This window comes from Myotis yumanensis, unplaced genomic scaffold (assembly GCF_028538775.1).
Source record: "Myotis yumanensis isolate MYYU_CA2020_CCGP unplaced genomic scaffold, mMyoYum1.0.hap1 SCAF_10, whole genome shotgun sequence".
Taxonomy (NCBI): domain Eukaryota; kingdom Metazoa; phylum Chordata; class Mammalia; order Chiroptera; family Vespertilionidae; genus Myotis; species Myotis yumanensis.
In genome coordinates, this window is record NW_027223761.1 from 19,113,512 (window position 1) to 19,135,555 (window position 22,044).

The window sequence follows — 22,044 nt, forward strand, 5'->3', positions numbered from 1 at the left end:
AATGAATGAATAAATGAATGCCGGCCCCCTCTCCTTCACTGTCCTCCCCCAGCTAAGTGGAATGGAACATCTAATGTATCACAGATCTCCCATCTCCCTCCGGGCCCCTCAACTTCTCCCTCCTTGCTACCCTCTCCTCTCTGGCCATGGGCAAATAAAGGAACAAACACTCAAGTGTCCCTGCCATGTGCTAAGCAGTAGCAATTACTTTAAATTCTCACCATCGCCCTCAGGATAGAAATGACTAACTGCACTTCACAGGTGAGGAAATTGGGATTCAGAATGGTGCAGGGACTTGCCCCGCAGCTGAGTGGCAGGCGTGAGACCCACATGGGGACCTTCTGACTCACCTAGTGTTCCCACTTGAGTGGGGTGGGGGGGGAGGGAGGGTGTTGAGGTGGAGGTGTGGGGGGGAAGAAGAGGAGACAAAGGAAGAGATTCCTGGGGCAGGAGGGTCTCAAGCCCTCATCCCAGAACCAGGTGGGTGGATCCCAGTCTCAGGGCTTCTGTTCCACCTGTGGGTCCAGCAGCCACACCAGGATGCTGCAGTCAGATTCCTCCACCTCCACTTGGGCGCTCACTGCCCCAGGCTGGGGCACCGGGTAGGAATACACACCCGTGCCCACACACGCGCACGCGCACACACACACCCATAGCCCCAAAGCCTGGAGAAGTGGAGCAATAGTTGCCATAGGCAGAGGTGCTTTATTTATCTCAAAATTATCCCCCAGAGGAAATTTTTGTTTAACACTCTAAGTTTAAGTAATCATGCCCCTTCTTGAAGATGAAAACATGCCTAAAAGGCTTCGTTGGAAATCCTTCGGTCAAGCAGGCCAGCCGGTTCCCAAGGCTCCTTGGGTGGCCTGACTCCATCACTGTTCTTAAAGCCTTCCGGAACTTCAGGAAGAACCTCCAACTCCAGAACCCTCTCATTTTACAGATGAGAAGATTGACACTTAGACCAGACAAGGGTCTGCCTCAGGTCCTCCAGCATCAGTGGCAGAGCTGGGACTTAGGTCCAGGGACCCCACCCCCACCCTATCTGCTCCTCTTCCACTCCACGGCTCACTGCCATCCTACCACCAAGGCTGTGCCTGTGAGGGGGAGCTGGGCGCCACCTCTAGACACCAGACAGCGTAGCTGAGGCATGACGACCTGACTTGGCTCTTCACCTGGAAATCCACCTGACAGCACAGAGCCCAGGCACATCCGGGCCTCAGGGCCAACCGTCACATCACCTCCCCTGGGCCAAGTCTGTCGAAGCCCTGGGCTTCCTGCCCTGGACCAGAGAGAACCTCCCCGTGCCTTTGCCTCGGGTCTACATGATGTCAATCAGCCTGGCAACTGAGATTCTTCTCCTGCTGATCAAAAGTCTCGACTGGCAGTTAAATACATCTTCTTTTTTAAAAAAGATAAAAACATGGCTACTTGCCCAGCCGGCATGGCTCAGTGGTTGAGCATCAACCTATGAACCAGGAGGTCATGGTTTGATTCCCGGTCAGGGCACATGCCTGGGTTGTGGGCTTGATCCCCAGTGTGGGGCGTGCAGGATGCAGCCGATCAATGAATCTCTGTCATCGTTGATGTTTCTATCTCTCTCCCTCTTTCTTCCTCTCTCTGAAGTCAATAAAAATATGCTTAAATAATAATAATAATGGCTACTTAATACAAGTAGCCAGGGTGGGCAAAGTCTTTCTGGACACGGGTGCTCCAAGAAAGATAAACAACAGCATCTGAGGGCTAAAAAGTAGCTGCAGGGGCGGTTGCTTTCTGCCGGCACTCGAGGTGCATCAGGACGGGGTGGGCGAAGGTCAGGAGAGTGACCAGCACCAGCATCACGTTCACCTGGAGGGGGAGGGGCGGAGTGAGGCGGAGCCCGGGACTCTGAGCAGCACCCACCACCAGCAAAGGGACCAGAATTCTGCCTGGTTCCTCTTCCACTGTCCACTCAGACACCATGCTGCCTCAAGGAAAGACTAGCAGGTGCTTTTCATTCTGCCCTGTGGAGTGGGCTGGGCAAAGGATCTTACGCCCACTTCACAGGTGAAGAAACAGAGGCCTCCAGAGCAGCCAGTGACCTGCGCAAGGTCATGTGGGAAGTGGGTGGACGCCCCAGCTAAGCACACCTCTCCTGACTATTAAGTGAGGCCCGTCCAATGTCAATCTAGCAATTCTCCTCGGTTGTAGGTTCAGTCCTTTCTTTTTCTCCCAACAACTGATTGGAACTCTCGTTCTACACTTTGCTGACCTTTTAAATGCGGCTGACAGAGCTGTGCGGTTTTCAGGGCACTCTCAGGTTTGGGGGTGGCCCCTGCTGGGGTCCCACAGAGTTGCCCCAGGCTGAAAATCCTTGCTGGTCAAAGGCCAGGACCCCTGCTGTCCCCAGGGTACTCACGTAGAACGGGTCGTTCTGGAGGGGGCCTTTGATGAGCATGAAGATGGGGAACTGCAGCAGAGACACAATGGCTGACAGGGCCATCACCAGCCCAAAGAGCTTCCCAAAGTGCTCCGAAGGGAAGCTGGGGAGACACAAGGGGGTTCCAGTGAGCTTCGGGGTACCTCCCCCCAGTAGGGGCCTGGCCTCGGTGGGCCTTTGTCAGCCACTTGCTCCCGACTCCCCCATCCTAGGCTTGCCTTCACCCACCCACCCCCACGCAGCCCTTCCCCCTCTGCCGTGGCTCAGCCTTTCAAACCACAGAACACAGAGAAGGCATTGTGCTGGGCCCTGGGAAACCAGCAGGGACCCAGTCACAGGCTGTGCCCCGGGGAGGCCTCAAGGAAAGGACAGACACGTCAACAGACCACTCTATGCCAGACGATGCATGCACTGAGGAAGCAAGACTAGGTTGGGTGCCAAGGGCACAAAGAAAGAAACTTTCTTTCCTGGGAGAGTTGGAACAGAGGGCCCTGCCTGGTGAATAGGAGTTCACTGGATAGATAACAGAGGCAGAGGGGAGAGCTGATGTGAAGGCTCCCACCAGCTCCCACCTCCAGGCATCACCCCCTCCACCTGCTCCCAGACCATCTCCCTCACCTGACCACCACCAGGCCCATCCTCACCTCCTAATTTCTTACCTCCAGCACACTTCTTTTTGTCTCAGTGTGTCCCCCTTATGTAACGCACCCCAAGCCCACTTACGCAAGGGTGAGGAAGGCAGCATTGCCCCCGTAGAGGAAGGAGCGGCTGATCACTTGCAGGACGAAGGTGCCATACTGGAGGGGGAGGACAGGGACCGAGGCACAGATGGCAAAGCCCAGGCACAGCAAAGACGTCAGGGCCAGCGAAGGCACCGCTGCGGAAAGCGCTGCGACTGAGGTTGAAGAACCTGGTTCAAAGGGGGAGAGGAGAGGCTCCCTGGAGGGGGCACCATGGAGGGCAGGGAGGGGGCGAGAAGATGGGGAGAAAAGGAGGAGCCACATGCACCCAACCATCCAGGCCGAAGCCTGGGTCATTCTTGAATCATCCTTCTCCCACATGCCCCATCTCCAATCCATCGTCAATGTTGATAATCACCACTTAAATATCATTCAGATGTACCCACTCCTCTCCGTCCCCACTGGCGCTCTCTGGTCATAGGCCACCGTCAACCCACTCATAGATTCTTACAATGACCTCTGACTGGGCCCCGAATCAGCTCTGGCCCCCTCCAACCCAAAGCCAGTTTTTCTCAGTAGCACTACAGGTGATGGCCAAAGACTGGACGCCATCCAAATAGCCACCAAGAGGGGAATGCCACATCAACTCTGCTGCAGCCACACCGGAGAACCAGGCAGCAGCCCAAGGGATGAGGGCAGATCCCTGTGGAACGGGACAGGGGTGAGGGAAGAGTGAAGAAACCAAATGGAGTCACTGTGGTCAAGCTGACAAAAACCACCCTCTAAAACCAAGAGGATTGTGTCTACCGGTCACAGGTACTGGATTGGTAAAGTTTCCACTGGCCAAAGACGGGACAATTCAGGCATCCAGAAGAATGCTGATAGAAATACATTCAAATATATTTAAAATGAAACTCTTAAAGACAAACAACGGGTAGTCACCCTAGAGGTTGCTAAGGCAACGTCATTATTATGAAATGCAAACAGAGGAACAACCAAGCATTTATTTCAGAATAACAAACAGATCATAAATAAGGAAAAATTCCTCTTTCCAGGGGAATTCTAGCTATTAAAAGTGGGAGGGAAGCCAGAAATAGAAAATCGCCATTTTGTAACCCTAATACAATAATGGGTCCAGGCATTGATCCTCAATGGCGGCTAAAATCATTAGGCAGGCAGCTGATGGGAAACGTTATAATGGGCCATCGGACGGACAATGTCTGAACCCACTGATCAATCCTAACATCATAAAGCAGGGACAACGGTACCAGGGGCCCACTGCGCTCCAGCGCTGAATCATTCTCACCCAAAAATATTACACCAAGTCTTCTCAGCCTCCAATCTGCGTGTTTACAAGAAATACCCAATCAAAGAGACATTTTTTTTCAGTGACAGGAAAAGGATGCCAAATCCAAAATTGGGAGATTTGACAGGCCAGATGACCCGGTTTCCTCAACAAATAAACAACAGGGTGGGGGAAAGTGAGAGCAGGGCACAGATTTTTAAAGACAGAAAAGGAACATCAAACAAAAATACACTGTGTGGGTAATATTATTATACTTAAAACCCGTTTATTCTTGAAATATTAATGTTTATTGCATGTAACATTATTATATGTAAGATTATTTTTCTTGAATAAAAAAATACACTCTGTGGACCCTAATTTGAACCAACCAACTGTAAAAAGACCTATTTGAAACAACTGGGGAAATCTGAACAGAACTGCTTATTAGATGATAGTAAGAAACTACTGGGTGTTTTAGGGGTGATAATGATATTATGGGGATGTGTGAGTAAGAGAGGCCTCATTTGTTAGCGATATGAACTGAAGTGTTTACAGATGAAATGATTTGATGTCTGAAACTTGCTTTCACAGACTCCATCCAGCTGGGGTAGGAGAGAGGCAGTGCCAGGAAGTGGGGGAGGAGTATAGAACAGTTACTCTACTTTAGTCTCTCCCCACCCCCGACCTCCACGGGTTAATATACCTCAGTGCTCCTCTCTTCCTCCAACACATCCAAGGATCCTGTGCAAGCTCCTTGGTTGGTGTTCTGCCTACCCCTTCTTACCTCTCTCCCTCCAGCCCTTCCCCATCACTCTCCAGCACTCTGTGCCCTGGCAAGTCTGAATCACTTTCTGGAATTCCCCAGATTCTTCAATGTTTTGCTCTCTCCTTCACCATCTTAACCCCACTACATTCTTGGGCCACTTCCAGGACCCTCCTCTTCACTCCTCACTTCTTACTCATCCTTCAAGTCCCGGCTCAGATGCCACTCCCTCCAGGAAGCCTTCCCTGACACCAACCCCATCCTCTCCTGGACCAGGTCATGTGCCCTTCTTCGTGTCCCCATGGCCCCCTGCAGGTTTACTTCATGGACTGCAATGACTGACACTTGCCTTTCTACAACCTCTAGACTGAGTACAGCTTGACAACAAGGTCGTATCTGCCTCGTCCATTGTTGCACCTGGAACTGTGGCTGGCACATCATTGGCACTCAATGACTAGTGGGTGAGTGGATGGATGGATGGATTCAAGTACAAAAAGATTAAGAACAAAGAGAAGATGGGCATGGAGGCCAATGAAGACCTCTCCCCTCCTGCTCCTTGATCCTCGGGAGCCCAGTTCTCACCTGTCTTTCTCGCTTCCTTTTGGTACTTCTGCTTAAGCCGGTCCATGAGCAGGCCGTTCCAGGGGGCACACAGCATTCCAAAGAATTGAGTGATGGCAAAGGCATTTGTGTAGCTGCTGACTGCAGAGGACAGAGGGGGGTTGGGTGGTAAGAAATTTCCAGAACTTTCTTACAGGGAGGACTCTTCTCCCCCTGTCCTTACCCAGCCTGATCCTCCTCCCCATACCCCTGCTCAGATCTCCCTCTGGAGCACACAGCCCCGCTGAGCTTAGCACCCCACACCCTCGAGGTTCCAAGTCCCCAGCGGGATATGCAGTGGGCTGCCTCCCAGCCCTGCCACACACCCAGAGCCCTGTCCCCACTGGCCAAGTTGGTCAGCAGAGAGTTGAGGGTGCCGATGAAGAGGTAGTGCCACAACTGTATCACCGACAGCCACACCAGGTGCCCGGCAAAGCGCAGGGAGAAAACAGAGCTCTTGAAAGAACGGGGTTCATCCAGCTGCCCTGGTCCTGGGATCTCTGTCGGGAAAGGAGGGTCTGGCATGAATTACAAGGCAAATGGAAGGCTGGGATGGCCAAGAATGGAGAGGCCCTATTGGGACAGCCTGAGGTCCAAGTTTGCCTTCTCTTCTGGCCTTCTAGAACTCATCCGGCGAGCAGTCCAAGCTGCCTGCCATTCATACAACCCCACCTCTAAGCCTTTGTCATCGGCTCTACCACCTTGAATGACCCTCTCTTGTTCTCTGTCTGTTGAAATCTCATCTGTCTTTCATAGCTTGGATTCAACACCACTTTTTGCACTGACACTTTATATCAATCTTTCTCAGCCAGGGTGGTGAACAGAAAGACAAGGAGAGGAGAATGGTAGAGATGAGCGGAGGGTTAGTGGTAGACAGCTGCTGTTTTGCCTGTTCCCCATCCCCTGCCCCCCTTTTGTTTGGTCCCAGGATCCAGGTTTCTTCTGGAAATCTCTCCTGCCCTGTTCTTCGTGATCTGATGGGACCGTGAGTCCTGTGTTCTGTGCCTCACCCAAGGTGAACCAATCGATCATTCTTCCTGGAGAAGCAGACAGGCTGTGAGGTTGGACTAGGACCCCTGGTTCTGCTCTTCCTGGAGCCTGGCAAGTTCATTTTCCCTTGATTTTTGTGAGCTTCCCAGAATCCTATTCTTGTTTCTACCTTAGCCAGCAGTGGTTGGTGATGTTTATACCCAAAACCCAAAACAGACAGAGGAGGGAAAGGAGGCGGCAATGGAGATGGGACAGTGAGAGAGGGCAGACCCAGAGGATCTGCAGAAATGGGGACAAATAAGCCAACTTGGGACTAAGAAGTTAGGGGGAAGGACAGCAATGACCGAAGACTGACTCCAGGGGAGAAGGGGAGATGAGCAGATGAGAAAAGAGGAACAGAAAACGGAGAAGAAACAAAAGTCTTGCCTCCCTCTGGACTCTCTGGATCCTAAGGTCCTTCTCCACCTGCCTTTCCTGACTCTGAGCCCTGGGGGAGCTCTGGAGGTGAGGGGCCAGGTCAACTGCAGGGAAAGGCAGGCTCTGAAGGGGAAATGGCTTACCCAGCAGAGCTCACCTTCCTTTGGTGGCAGGAACTCCTTAGCCTGTAGGTCCAGCTCTTTGGACTTGGCTGTCTCCTTCTTCTCTCTGGTGCCAGTCCCAGAGCACAGGCTGTGGAAACAGAAGCCCCACCAGCCCAACAACTGTGAGCAGAGCCTGGAGGACACAGTGGAGTGGATCTCCAATGTCACTGTACATTGGAATCACCTTTCACCAACCCCAATGCCCACATCGCAGCCCAGGCCAGTGAAATCAGAATGCCTGGGCATGGAAGCCAAGCTTTCATATTTTTCAAAGATCTCCAAGTGACTGCAGTGATTCTCATGTGCAGCAAAGTTTGGGAAGTATGGGAAGAGTAAAACAGGCCTGGGTTCAAATCCCAGTTCTGCCTCTTCCTAGCTGGCAACATGGCTCATACTTAACCCTTCTGAGCTTCCATTTTCCCATTTGGAAAATGGAGAAGAGGATATATAACTGATAGGATGTTCGAGAGACCAAGTCAGAGAGCACAAGCGTCTGCAAACAGTAAGTGAGCGGCAAACGCGTGCCCTCCCTCTGCTGTTGGTGGTGATGGACTACAAACAGCCGCATTTTCCTTCACCTCCTCTGTTCCCCACCCTGTGCAATGGGACTGCAGCTCCAACTGTTCCCCACCCCTTGAGCCAGCCTTGGGCCAGCCTTGTCAGCAGCGTCAGCCAAGAAGACGAAGCAAACACAATGTTGTACCAATTCCAACTCTCAACTTTAGGAAACCTCTCTCGAACCCTGGAACCACCATGTGAACAAGCCCAAGCTAGCCTGCTGGAGGATGAGAGCCAGGTGACCCAGACCTCCCTGTCACCGTAAATGACTGCCATCCAGACCAGCCAGCCCCCGGCTAGTCTACTGATCAGATGAACTAGCCAACTGCCCACAGACTTATGAAAAAGAATAAATGCTTAATGTTTTAAACCACTGAGTTTTGGGGTTGTTTGTTATGCAGCAATAGCTAACCAATACACCCTGTTTTGGTCTTCCTCTTCTGTGACAGGTTTCCTCTGCTCTACTATCACCATGCCTGTCCCACCCACTGCTTCCTACCTCAGGTCACCTGAGGGGCTCTGGCCAGCAATCACCAGATCAACAGTCCTTACCCATAGCTGTAGTTGGGGGGCAGTGGGTAGGGGATGTGCCCCCGGGGCATCAGGAGGAAAGTACGCCCAACATGCCACACACTGCAGACAGAGAGGAAGAGGAAGGAGGCCCTGAGGCTGATGCCGTTTTCATAAAGGAGCTGCAGAAAAAAAGGAGGAAAAACTTAGTGTAACACCCATGTTCACAGCAACAGTTTTCACAACATCCGAAAGATGGAAGCACCCAAGTGTCCATCCACAAATGAATGGATAAACTGTGGTTATACATACAATGGAATATTATTCAGCCTTAAAAAGAAAGAAAATTCTGCCACATGCTAAAACATGGATGAACCCTAAGGACACTATGCTAAGCGAAATAAGCTCGTCACAAAAGGACAAAAACTATGTGATTCCACTTATATAAGGTACGAGTAGCCAAATTCACAGGAACAGAAAACAGAATGGTGGTTGCCAGGAGCTGGTGGAGGGGGAGTAGGGAGTTATTATTTAGTGGGTACAGAGTTTCAGTTTTACAAGGTTGAAAAGAGTTCTGGGGATGGATAGTGGTGATGGTTGTACAACAATATGAGATAACTTAATGCCACTGAACAGAACACTTAAAAATGGCTAAGATGGTAAATTTTATGTTATACATATTTTGTCATACAAAAAAAAAATGTCAGTGTAAGAAGCAAGGGCAGCCCTGCTGGTGTGGCTTGGTGGTTGAGCATTGACCTATGAACCAGGAGGTCACAGTTTGATTCCCGGTCAGGGCACATGCCCGGGTTGCAGGCTGGATCCCCTGTAGGGGGCGTGCAGGAGGCAGTCAATCTATGTGCTCTCATCATTGATGTTTCTATCTCTCTCTCCCTCTTCCTTCCTCTTGGAAATCAATAAAAATATATTTTAAAAAGAGAAGAAGAAGCGAGGGCAGGGACCCCCATTTCCAAGAATAAGTCTTCTTGCCCTCCATCCTGGAAGCTGACCAAGGGGACCTGGTACACACATAGCCTCACCCTCACCCTGAGGCTCAACCAGCAGCAGGGGAAGCAACATGCCACCATTCCCACAGCCTTGTAGAGCCTCCAAGTGTGGCTTCTTGGGGGCCTTCTAACCCCGGGCTTTTTTTTTTCTCAATAGCAACGAAGTCTTTTTTGTCCAAACGAAAATTATACATAAAAATTCAACTCATGAAACAATCAGTAGAGAGCGTCGCAATCATTCTTCCCTCATTCTCCTTGGTGAACGGCATAACATCAAAGGGAACCCTTCAATATTCCTCAACACTTAGTTTAAAGACCATTAATCTAGCCGAACTCCCACATTTTACAGAGGGTAAAAGTGACATCCAGAGGGAGCAATGAGTTGCTCAAGGTCAGAGTAAGCAGCAGCAAGGTCAGAGTACACTAAGAACTCCAGCTCTTGCTCTGGCCCTTTCTCTTTTTCCAACTCTAAGGAGGGAGGGGGGGAAGGGGGGCACATCCAGGGGAAGGAGGGTCAACCCAGAAAGTGGCTCTTATACCAGAGGTAGGAAGGCTTGAGTAAGTACCCTAGAGGCTCAGTCTTTAGGTGACCCTTCAAGCCAAGGTGCTCATGGGACTAAGCTAGTCTCATGTCTGGGCGGTGACTCCCAGAGATCCTCCTAATCTTCCCCCGTGGCCCGCAGGCTTTGCCTCTAGCCTAACACAAAGCCCAAAGGGAAGTCCCAGGTTTGGCAGGTTGGGGTGTCAAAGACTCACACTCTCATTCTTTCCACTCACTCTTAGTGTACTAACTTTTGTCCTGCAGCTAGTTGCCTCATAATCACAGTATGGCTGCCACGATTCCAGCTATCACATCCACATACAAAGAGGAAGGGTGGGAAGGGGACCAAGGAGAAAGGCTTTCTTTTCGCTCTGCTCTCACCTTCCATCAGAGAGGGAAGTATCCCCTTCATCTCATTAACTAAGACCACCTCTTCCCCCACTAATGGCGGGGGGCGGGGAGGGATTGTCAGTGATCTAGATCAATCAAGATTCATCCCCTGGGCTTAGCACTTCGCTGCCCCGATGAAATCATTAGGGCAGTGAAGAAGGTGGAATGGCTATTGGATGGGCCACAAATAGCCTGGCAACACCCCATCCTCCTGAACCCCAGCATTAGCCTTTAGGAGAGCTGGAGAGGCCTCTGTGCCTGCTCCTGCAGTCCCTTCTAGCCACCTCCCACCTCCTTGTCCAAACAAGAGGCTCACAGGTGCAAACATCCCATTGCAAAGGGATCCCACCCTATGCCCAACACTGACCCAAGCACATCATAGCCATGCCTTCCCTTAGCTTCTGCCCAAAATCCTATGTTAAGTTTTAAAAAGGGGGCTGAAGGGTTACAAGCTCAGGCTCTAGAACCAGAAAGGCCTGTTGTCAAGCTCAAATGTCACATCTCAAGCTGCAGAAGGGATGATGGAGAGAAATCATGCAAAGTGTACTAGATAGATGTCCGGCTTATGTAAGTGTTCAATAAAGCTTGGCTGGTGCTAATTTTTACCTTAATGATGAGAAAGACGGCCGAAGAAGAGTCAAATGCTCCATTGTAGAGGGTGATGATGGTGGAGCGGTGTTTGCCAAATAAGTTCCCAACCTGGAGAACATATGACCAGCCTGAGTCACCTACGCATTCATGGAAGCAATGTGGGCCCAGCCTGTGCCAGGCCATCATTATACCCCAGACCACCTTCCACCCAGCAGCCACCACCCTGGCATGGGCCAGCCCCCTGTTGAGGCAGCTGATGTGGAAAAGTGTTTTGATGCCCTCATCCCTCCCCAACCTCCCGCCAGGTGCCCGGGATGTGGGCAGGATTCCACCTGCAGGTTGGTCATCAGAAACAGGATTCCCCCGACGGAAAGCATGGGCATGGCCAGGAAGAGCAGCATCGCTGAGCCTGAAACAATCGAAGACAGAGACGGGTGGGTTCACAGTGTGGCTCAAACACAGAGCCTCAAACTGGCTCCCACTTGCTTCAAATTCCCGACAGCCCTGGAGGCAAGGCCCCAATTCGACCCAGCCTTCTAGAAATTAGGGTCTTAGGATACTGGTCTGGTGGGGACAGAGGGACCCTGCAGAGGTCTCCTGAATCACCTTAGTCCCCACCAAAGAGGGTCATTGGTCTGTGGCAGGATCCCTAAAAACATAGGACTCAAAGTGAAGCCACTGCTCCCTGCCCTCACTGATCCAGAGTGACCCTCCACTCATCCCTGATACTGTGGGGTGAAGCCTGGACTCCCCAAGCCCAGCCCCTCATTCACGGCATGACTTTGAGCGGGATTCTAAGTCTATGGCTCAGTCACCTGCTCCTCCTGCCTCATGGGGCGCTGTAAGATCTCAGTGAGAAAATGGCTATGAGCTGTCCTTCCTTCGTTCATTCAACTTTGAGCACTTCCTTCAAGCCAGGCATTGTGCTCGGCACTGGAAATGCAAGCTAAGTAAAGAATACTTCTTGCCCTTGAAAAGACTGACATGCAAAAAAAGAAAAAGTCATGACAGTAGGTCTGGAAAGTGTTGGACAACAGCAAAACAACTAAAATGCCGAGGGGGAAGGGTGGCTTAATAATTAGTCTTTCCCAAACCACGAACTTCTGCCCACCTTCATGATTTTTGGCCATAACCCATGCCCGTCCTAGTGTGGCAGGACAGTAAGAAGCTAGGAACATTCCTGGGCAAGTGGAATGGGGAAACTGAGAAAAGAAAATTAAACAAGGCCAACCAGTTTGGGCAGCTTGCAGCCAGCTAGTGAATTGCAAGACTTGATCTTCCCTAATCAAGGACACTTGAAAACAAATGGTTTCTACCTCTCCTCCCTGACAGAGAATAAATAGCTTAAATCACCCTGGTCAGGGAGATAGAGAACAGAGTGCCAATTAATGCCAGCCAAACCCAAGGACAGATGAAGTCAGGGGAACAAATAACAAAAACTTGACTAGAGCCAGACAGGCTCAAGATAAAAGCAAAACAGTCAAGCTGACCAAAGAATAATCCCACACTCCCCTACATGCTCATTTTGATGCATCAGCATATTTAAAATGCACATGGAAAGCTGATGAATATTCTGCTGAAACCCTCCCCTACGATTCTTGCCTGCAGGAGATAAAAACCCTCAAGACAAAGGATGCCAGCGCGGGATCTCCCAGCAGCATGCCCTTGCCTTATCCCAGGCATGAGCTTTTGTAGTTTCTTTCTCCTAAACTCTAAGGGTCCCCACAAGACTGCAACTAGGGGAGCAGTGGGCAACAGCAGCTCATCCCAGGCTCACCCCCTGAACCCATCTCCAAGGCCCCCTTTCTCTGACTTTTCAGTGAGCTGACAGCAGCCGGCCTTGATTCACTTCTTTCCTAAAACGCTTCTAGTGAGCAAAGCAGAGTCCCACCTAGGCTCTCTCCTGTGGCTTCTTCTACCTTAACCCCTTCCTTGTTTCACTGTCCCCAGCTTGAATAAAAGTACTCTCAAAGTCACCTGGACTCAAGCTGTGAAAGCTTCCCTGCATGAAGTCAAGAACCCACACACTACCAGCTGGCCTGAGGCAGACCCACTGTGGGCCAGGTCCCCTCCAGTAACACTAGTATTTGCTAACGTGTTTTCTTTAAGTTGACTCACTTTTAAAAAAAATATGTTTTTTTATTGATTTCAGAGAGAGGAAGGAAGAGGAAGAGAGGAAGAGAAACATTGATCAGCTGCCTCCTGCACCCTCCTACTTGGGATCGAGCCAGCAACCAGGGCATGTGCCCTGGCCTCTCGGTACATGGGGCCACATTCAGCCAACTGAGCCACACCAGTCAGGCTTGATTCACTTTTATCCAGAAGAAATCTATTATTTTTAAGGGAAATTTCACATCACTGCTGTAAATGAAAAGCAACCTGTGTTGCTTGTCATGAATAGCAAGCAACTTCGAAAACAAATACAATGAAAGGAAAATAATATTATTAAATTGTAACCGGATGCATTTGCCCACAGAATGCTCACAGCCTGGAACCTGCTCCTGCCAGCCGCACCTCAACACCTCCATGCATGAACTCAGAGGACTGACAGGGAAAGAAAAGGGAACAACTTTTCCACCAGGTGGGTGACCCACTCAGTGTTTGTTAATGTAGCATGTGAGTGTTTCCTAATATCCGCTGAAGTAATTAACGATTGTTCTACACCTTAGGGAGCAGGTAAAGTGCCCACGGCTGTGTTCACCCTGTCTACCTTTCCATTTCTGTCTTTAGAAAAGGTACGGGTCTCCTAAGGCATGAAAGGTTGGTTGCAATTAGTCTCACAATAGGGTGGGTGTGGTCCCGACATTTCCCCAAAAACAAAAAGCTCTATTGAAGCATAGTAACCTCCATCTTGTATAAAAACTGCTGTTTGAAATTCTCTGCTATTGTTAGATAGTCCCTTGTTCTGTAAACTCTGTCATTTTTAGGCAGTCTCTTATTCTGTAGAATAACTGTTTTAGTTTGAATAATAGAAAAAGATAAAAACTTAACTGTCTGACCTTGCAAGCTAACCATCTAACGTAATGGACTAATACTGATAATAATTCCCATATTCTTATGCCAGATGTTTGTTCTTTAGGTATCCAAGATCACAAGCTGTCTGCAACAATAACCCACACAAAGCCCTTTGTAAAATCTGTAAAGAGCCCGAAAGGTATAAATACAGGAAACTTCCCTGTGTCTTCGCTCAGAGATTTGGAAGAAACACCTCCCTCTGGGCCACCCGCAATAAACGACTCCTAATTAATTGGCTCATTAAGGCATCTTGTATCTCACTGGCTGGTTTACGATACAACACTATGTTATGGAGAAAGGAGGAATTGTTCCTCCAGTGATTCACAAATGAGTCACACATCCCAGCCACTTGAAAATCCTTTCCGAGCTTTTAGGAAAGAAGAAGCTGGTGTGATGAGGAGAGTGGTTTTAAATAACAGGTGCCAGGCTACGAGATCTGTTTGGACAAAGATAACCAGCCTGTGAGAACTGGGCACAGATGGAGATGATCCCGCGTCACCCTCTGGCTTCAGCACAGGTGCTTCATACGCACGAATCATGTGCTGTTACTAACCCCAAAACTGAGCCACATGATCTGACAATGGGGAGTAATTTCGGAAGGCATCACCTAGCCCAGCGGTTCTCAACCTGTGGGTCGAGACCCCTTTGGTGGTCGAACAACCCTTTCACAGGGGTCGCCTAAGACCATCCTGCATATCAGATATTTACATGACGATTCAGAACAGTAGCAACATTACAGTTATGAAGTAGCAACGAAAATGATTTTATGGTTGGGTCACAACATGAGGAACTGTATTTAAAGGGCAGAAGGTTGAGAATCACTGTCCTAGCCAGTCAGAGAGAGGTCTCTCTCTGGCTTCAGTTTTCTCTGCTACATAATGGGGAAGGGGTTAGTGAACCAGCGTGGAATTCCAGACTTGGGACATTTTCTATGTTTGTAAACCAGTAAAATTTCAGAAGACAACTTTTGACTACCAAAGGGTGGTCCACTTTTACCCTGCTAAGTAAGGCTATTTTCTTTTTTTCTCTTTTTTTAATATATATTTTATTGATTTTTTTTTTTTTTTTTTTTTTTTTACAGAGAGGAAGGGAGAGGGCTAGAGAATTAGAAACATCGATGAGAGAGAAACATCCATCAGCTGCCTCCTGCACACCCCCCACTGGGGATGTGCCCGCAACCAAGGTACATGCCCTTGACCGGAATTGAACCTGGGATCCTTCAGTCCGCAGGCCGACACTCTATCCACTGAGCCAAACCGGTTAGGGCAGAAAGGCTATTTTCAAAAGCAACTGCCATTCATGTTATTATTTCATTTTTAAAAGAGACAGAGCATTTTAACACAGACCAGAGGAAGGATGTAATCTCTTGAATAAACGCTACTGTCTGAAGCAATGCCTCTATTGTCGTTACTTTTCAAATTTCTCAGTAGACTAAACTGTTTCCATAGACCAGCAGTAATTCTTTCAAGCTCCAAGTCTGTGGATCTTTGCATAACCGTGGGGGTCAGTGTGTCCTGCCATCACCTTCTGCACCTGCCCCATCCACCGGGTGCCCCTGAGGTGTCCCTCCCTCCACCTGACCGCACTCACCTGCAGAGATGAAGGCTATGATGAGCGTGGCACTAGTGTAGAGAAATCTGAAATACACAATGGCAGATGGAGAGTGTTGTCATGAAAAGAGAAACCTGAAGGGGCAGGGCAGATGACGACCCTCCAGGCCAGTCCCTTGGAGAAAGAGGTCAGTGCCTGGTCTCCAAATCAGAACCTTGAGCCCTGATTCCTCTTGGCTGTGTAACCATGGGACAGGCACTGCCCTTCTCTGAGCCTCAGTAACCTTTTCTATGAAAGGAAATGTCTGGACCGACCTAGACCCCAAGATGAAAGTGCTGGGGTACTATAACTCAAGTCCACAATCCCAAGGTCATGGGGATCTCTTAGCAGTTTGGGGGTCTTGAAAGTATGGGGTAATAAAAGTAGTGCCTCAGTATGATTTATAATGAGAAGTGTAAATTTGGTCTTTGTCCTCTGCCCCTGACACAGAGCTCCTAACACCCTTTTAAATTCCTAAGTGATAAGAGCTGTAGGAGTATCTTTCGTTCTGATGAGGCAACTCTGGGTAGGCTCCTGGATAGGGCTGCTCACCAGAAAGACTAAGCCATGAGGTGAAGCTTGGTATTTTCAGCCCCTGCCCCCTCCCCCGACTTCTCTAGAGCGGGGGGGGGGGGGGGGGGGGGGGGGGGGGGGGGGGGGCGGGCGAGTGTTGAAAGCAGAGTTAATGACTGACCATGCCTACTTGAGGAGCCTCCATAGAATCTCAATAGCAAGGGGTTCAGAGAGCTCCCAGGTGGGTGAACACATCCACATGCCAGGAAGGTGACGCACCCCAATTCCACAGGGACAGAAGCTCCTGTGCTCGGGACCCTCCCAGACCTCACCCAATGTGTCTCTTCATCTGTCTGTCTGTCTGTATCTTTAATCCTCCCCTTTAATGAACCAGTAAAGCCCAGCTGGTATGGCTCAGTGGTTGAGCGTCAACCTAGGAACCAGGAGGTTCCTAGTCAGGGCACATGCCCAGGCTGTGGGCTTGATCCCCAGTGTGGGTTGTGCAGGAGGCAGCCAATCAATGGTTCTCTCTCATCGTTGATGTTTCTACCTCTCTCTCCCTCTCCCTTCCTCTCTGAAGTCAATATATATATATATATATATATATATATATATATATGCTTTAAATGAACAGGTAAATATAAGCTAGTGCTTCCTTGAGTTCTGTAAGATGTTCCAGAAAATAATTAAGTCCAAGAGGTGGGGGTGGGAGTCATGGAACCTCTAATTTGTAGCCAAATCTGACCGAAGTTGTGAGTAACCTGGGGAACTTACCACTGTGTTTGGCATCTAATGTGGGGGGCAGTCTCGTGGGATCTGATGCTATCTCCAGGTAGAGGATGTCAGAATCAAGTTACACTGAAGGACACCAGCTGGTGTCCAGAATTGCTCAGTGTGGGAAAACTCCACACACACTTGGTGACCAGAGTGTCAGAAGGGAAGTGTTCTGAGTGGAAGTAAGGAGAAAGGAGAGAGGTAGGTTTCTCCGATACAGTTGGTGTCGGTGAGGTGGGATTGGCCAGAGTGATCCTGGCTCACAGAAACAAGTGGTTTGTGAAAAGAAAGGATGAAGGGTGTGGGGTGAAGAACCTCTGATTCCTGGGTGACCACATTGCCGGAAGCCAGTTCCAGCATGTCAACAGGGCTGAATCTTCTGGAGTGGCAAGGATATTTCCCCAAACCTGAAAAGGATGATTGCTTACTGCCAGACAGCTAAGGGCATCTTAATTTACATGTTATTGCTTCCCACTGGCCAAACACCTGAACGGCCATAGGCAAATTCTTCCAATCTGACAATGGATTCTGTACCTAACCCTACCCTTTGAAGTGTATATCTCCACCTTGCCTTAGGACAATTTGTGTTAATAAATAGCAAGGGGTCCTGAGACAAGGAGAACTTAGTTCCTTTAGCTGAGTCTTCTCTGACTCCCTAATGCCTTTCAAAATTATGACTCGTCTCTGGACTCTTATTTAATTTACGCACAACCCTTCTTCAGATTTCTGAACGCTTCGTGATGCCGGATCAAGACCACAGGCGTTACCACATGGTCTCCCATGGTGTGGACCAGCAGCGGTGCGACAATAAGTTACCGAAGGTAAAATTACCAACAGAATTTAGAGATGAGTCCAACTGTCTGGGAATTGGTTCACTGGATGCATAAGAAAATGCAAACTAATAAGGAAAAGGTGAAACACATAATCTCTTGGTCACTGTTAGCTATAATAGCTCAAGTGAAATTAAAAGAGAGTGCTGGGTCAGACCTTGAGGCTGGGCCAAGTTCAGAGCTGGGTCAGTCTGAGCCACAGCCGATAGCCTCAAAGCCACCTGCCAAGGGAAAAATTATGCAGGGACAATAGAAAGCACCTCTAAGACCTCCGGGCACCACAAAGGCCGGCCGTCAGTGCGAGAGGAGAGCCAAACCAAGATACCATTGAAACCAGGGGCACAGCGTGAAGGAGGCATTTCACTTCGTGGATCAGTGTCATCAGCTTCCCGGGGAAGCTTTACTGAAATGGATTGTGAGGGTAACTAACTTGGGGCTGTATCTTTGGTTCTGAATGCTGTGGTGGAAGAGCATGTCGGGGCGGAGACAGGACCCACAGCTCACCATGGAACAATCGCAGATGGCTGTGTGTGATCCAGACACAAGGAGGCTGCTCCCGAGGGAGGGGCCAGCCTGGTGCACTTGATAAAATCCACTGTACAGCCTGGCCGTGTGCCCTATCTGTGCCCAGTGGAGCACCCCAGATGAGGCAGCTGCTATGCTTTGTATGCAAACCACCTGGGAGTGACTGTAATGAGGACCAGGACAGGGACCCAGTGATATGCCTGTTACCCAGGTCATGCTGAATGCTGTGGTTAAGGGGGCCCTTTCTCATGGGCACCCCACATAACCTAATCCTGCAAAACCAAAAAACAGTTCAGGAAGCCTTATTGAGTTTGGTGTCTCTGCTTCCCCTCCAGCCTCTTACAGATGTTAATAACTGCATTAGGTTCATTAACAAGAGAATGGGGGAAGGCAGAGGAGAGAATCCAGGAACTGGTTTTAGCAGGGTAGAAATTTTCTTTCTTTTTTTTTTAATCCTCACCCCAGGATATTTTTTTAATTGATTTTAGAGAGAGAAGGAAAAAGAGAGAGAAACATTGATGTGAGAGAGAAACATCGATCAATTGCCTACTGTATGTGCCCCAATGGGGGATCGAACCCGCAACCTAGGTATGTGCCTTGATCAGAATCAAGTCACAATTCTTGGTGCATGGGACAGTGTTCCAACCAACTGAGCCACCAGCCAGAGCAGCAAGGTAGAAATTCTAAATGGTTGAGGAATAGGTGATTAAAGCAAATAGTACTGTGTTTTCACCATCAAATTTAGGATTGTGGCCTTTCCTTCCTGCCTTTGTATGAGGCCAAAGAGATACTAGCTCTTTTGACAACCTTAAAAGTGGACTCCAGGAATGTCACGAACACACTGACCTTTGCCACCAAACCCAATGTCACTGGGCACAAAGGCTGCGGCTTTTGGCCATCTGCCACCAGCCAGGGCCTGACACACTTCGGGGTGGTAGAATGGAGCTGCCGCCCCTACTTTTCCCAAAACAACCCCTTTAGCATGGGAAGTGGCTCCAAAAGAGCTGGCCTTCGGGCTGGGCCCAAATGGGTTTTCTGGTTCTGTTCATCACGCCACCGCCCCCCTGATCTCAGCCTCCTGGCCCAAAGAAACCTGACACTTGCCCATCTTACCAGCACCATGGGCCTTAAACCAGAGGTTTTGATACAGCACTACCAAAGGCTGGCTGGGCCAAGAGGACCCCCTGCAGGTCCCCCAGCCACTAAGTGCCCCCAAACAAGTCCCGTCTTTTATCCCAGGTTAGAAAATATTGGAAGCCAGAGACAGAGATGACAATGAGAAACCTAGGCAGCAGTCGCTTGTGGCAGATTCATCAAGTTAAAGATTGACAACAGGGTCAGAGTCGCTTGACCCCTTGCGGGAGACCCAAAGCCTCCTACACAGGAGTGGGTAAATACTGGTGTGAAAAGGAGAAGTACCAAAACCCACTGGTGAAGCTCTGACGAGGGTGACAATTTTTGTAAGAGAACATGAAAATGTAAGAGTTGATAAGACTGTGGAAGTGGGACTGTTTAAACAGGTTTTATGAGAAGAGCTGTGTTCCCTTTGCGTAATGTTTTATGAGAGTGGCTAATACGTCAATCCTGGGGAACACAGCCATGTGGAGCTAGACCAAGGAGATGGCAAAGGTCTGTGTGCACCTCCCAGTGACAATTACGGGACTTTGAACTAGAGAACTTTCACCTGAGGGGCATTTATCATCTTGTTATTAGACATTAATTGAAGCTACGTGGATGACGAAAGAATACAAAATGATCTTAAAACCTGCAATACCACAATGTCTAGGACGATGTTGTAGAAACGCCCCAACACGGGTGGCAGAGCCCAGGAGAGTTCCCTAATGGAATGGTTTATACGAGATCACACATTGCCTGGGAGTCAAGGAGGAGATACTGCCAAGCAGGAGCTTCTCTCCCCCTGGTCTGAGCCCAGGCCTGTGTGAGGGGCTGCCGGGGCTCCTGTCACTTGGACACTGTCTCACACAGGACGCTTAACTGATCACCAGGGAGCTGCCTGGCTTGTGGATGGCAGTTCCATGGTGGGTGGACAACCACTCTGTTTGTGAGGCCACCACTCTGATCAAAGAAGGTAGAAACCGATGAGCTCTGTGGCTGAGCTGGAGGCTGTTTTCCTAGCAAAGACGAACCGAACAATGGAAAGGGGCCCTGTGTTTGGGTTTTTACTGACTCATGGGTAGTGGCAATGACCTGGCCACCTGGTCGGGCAGAGGGCAGTGGAAGCTTAGCCTATTAAAGGGATGCCTGTATGGAGTGTAGCCCTGTGAAAATCACTGTGTCCACCCAAAGAGCCCCTTGCCAGGTTCAGAGAATGACTGAAATCAGCAAGCCTATGTCCCTATGTGCTGCTTCCAGGTGGCCACCTGGGTCCATAACACGAGGGGACCTGGGGCTGCTGCAGCAATGCACAGATGGGCTGGACCTAGACATTGCCCTCTTGCAACCTCTGAGGCACAAAAGTCCAGTAAGAGCTGTTCTGCTTGCCAACAAAAGACACCGAGACTGCAAATGGCCTTGTGGCAGATCCCCTGGGGGGAAGGCCCTGAACAGAGCTGGCAAGAGAAACTGGTGCTGGAAGCCCTGGGCACTACAAATGGTTCTGACAGGAATAGACTCTGACTCTGGACTGGGCTTTGCTGATCAGTGGTAGCTGCAAATACTCAGCGTGCTATAAAAGAACCAACGTTGTACCAATCTGGATGGCTGACCATCATTTCTTCAGGCCAAGGAGCACCCTTTACAGCCCATAATGTCTGACAATGGACAGAGATATCCTCAGAGTACTAGTTTGATAGAGGATTAGGACACACTATTGAAACACTGGTTGTGGAAAATGGGGGGGAAATGAGGCCATGAAGGGCTGGCTTACCCGCACTCACAAGTGTGTGCTCATACTCAGCAGATCCCCTATTTTTCTAGCTGGTCTGGAGAAGAGGACATAGGGAAGGAAAGTTGCTGGTACTCTTTCTGCCTCACATCGACTCAGCTGTGCTCCCCGCTGGGCACAGGACCACTACAAGGAATGGAAGCGGGCGGATTCCTACCCGAGAAACTATAATGTGTTTGACCTTTATGTTACAATTCCTAAGGCCTCCATGGGGCAGGTTGTGCCTTCAGTCCATCTGGCAAAACTCGGGGCCAACAGTGAATGCTGCTAGATGCCCACCTGGTGGTAGAGACAGCCCGCTAGTTCTGCACCTGTGTAACCTGACCCCACCCGAACAGAAGTGGACAGAGGCGGGGGAGGGCACCTGCTAGACTAGTATTGCTGCCTGCAACCCAGACCAGCAGGGTGGAAACGGTTGGGCATCAGTGGAGGAAGAGTAGCTGAAGGTAAGGGAATGAGTAAGTGCATTGTGCAGTGAGGGAGGTCCAATATCACATTAACACCTCAAAAGAGGCTCCGAGCAAGAGGTGATACTGTCTCTTAGCTCAATGACACAAGCTGCCTAAAAGGGTGAAGCCAATAAATTGCTGACACCACTCCTGCTTTTGGAACTGGGCAAGATCGAAAAGAAGCCGGCAGACCCAAGTAGCCCTGGAAGACATTCTCAGAGGATACGATGACGGACTGGATAGTTATTAAGACTGAGTGGGATTGATAATGTGCTGTATTTTTTTAACTTTATGATTGCTTTGCTATAAGGAATCTGTGCTCCCACACCAGGGGATGATCTGTGGTACTATAATTTTATAATAAGAAATATATATTCGGTCTTTGTCCCCAGCCCCTGACACAGGGCTCCTAAAACCCTTGTAAATTCCTAAGTGATGAGAGCACTAGAGGATCTTTTGTTCTGATGAGGTAACTCTGAGTGGGTTCCTGGATGGGGCTGCTCAGCAGAAAGACTAAGCCATGAGGTGAAG

At 49.6% G+C, this 22,044-nt stretch overlaps 1 protein-coding gene across 3 annotated transcripts in view; it reads right to left on the minus strand.

The window, feature by feature from the left end:
- Positions 1-685: 685 nt before the first annotated feature.
- Positions 686-22,044, minus strand: part of SLC43A3 (solute carrier family 43 member 3) — a 29,473-nt gene continuing 8,114 nt past the window's right edge. For all 3 annotated transcript variants that reach the window (XM_070428031.1, XM_070428032.1, XM_070428030.1), the window contains 10 exons: positions 15,518-15,564; positions 11,245-11,321; positions 10,928-11,020; positions 8,426-8,565; positions 7,309-7,403; positions 6,071-6,244; positions 5,727-5,846; positions 3,140-3,326; positions 2,396-2,519; positions 686-1,845 (listed from right to left, as the gene is read on the minus strand). In XM_070428031.1, the coding sequence (XP_070284132.1) occupies positions 1,741-1,845; positions 2,396-2,519; positions 3,140-3,326; positions 5,727-5,846; positions 6,071-6,244; positions 7,309-7,403; positions 8,426-8,565; positions 10,928-11,020; positions 11,245-11,321; positions 15,518-15,564 (1,162 nt within the window). In that variant the 3' untranslated portion in view covers positions 686-1,740. The remainder of the gene's footprint in view (positions 1,846-2,395; positions 2,520-3,139; positions 3,327-5,726; positions 5,847-6,070; positions 6,245-7,308; positions 7,404-8,425; positions 8,566-10,927; positions 11,021-11,244; positions 11,322-15,517; positions 15,565-22,044) is intronic.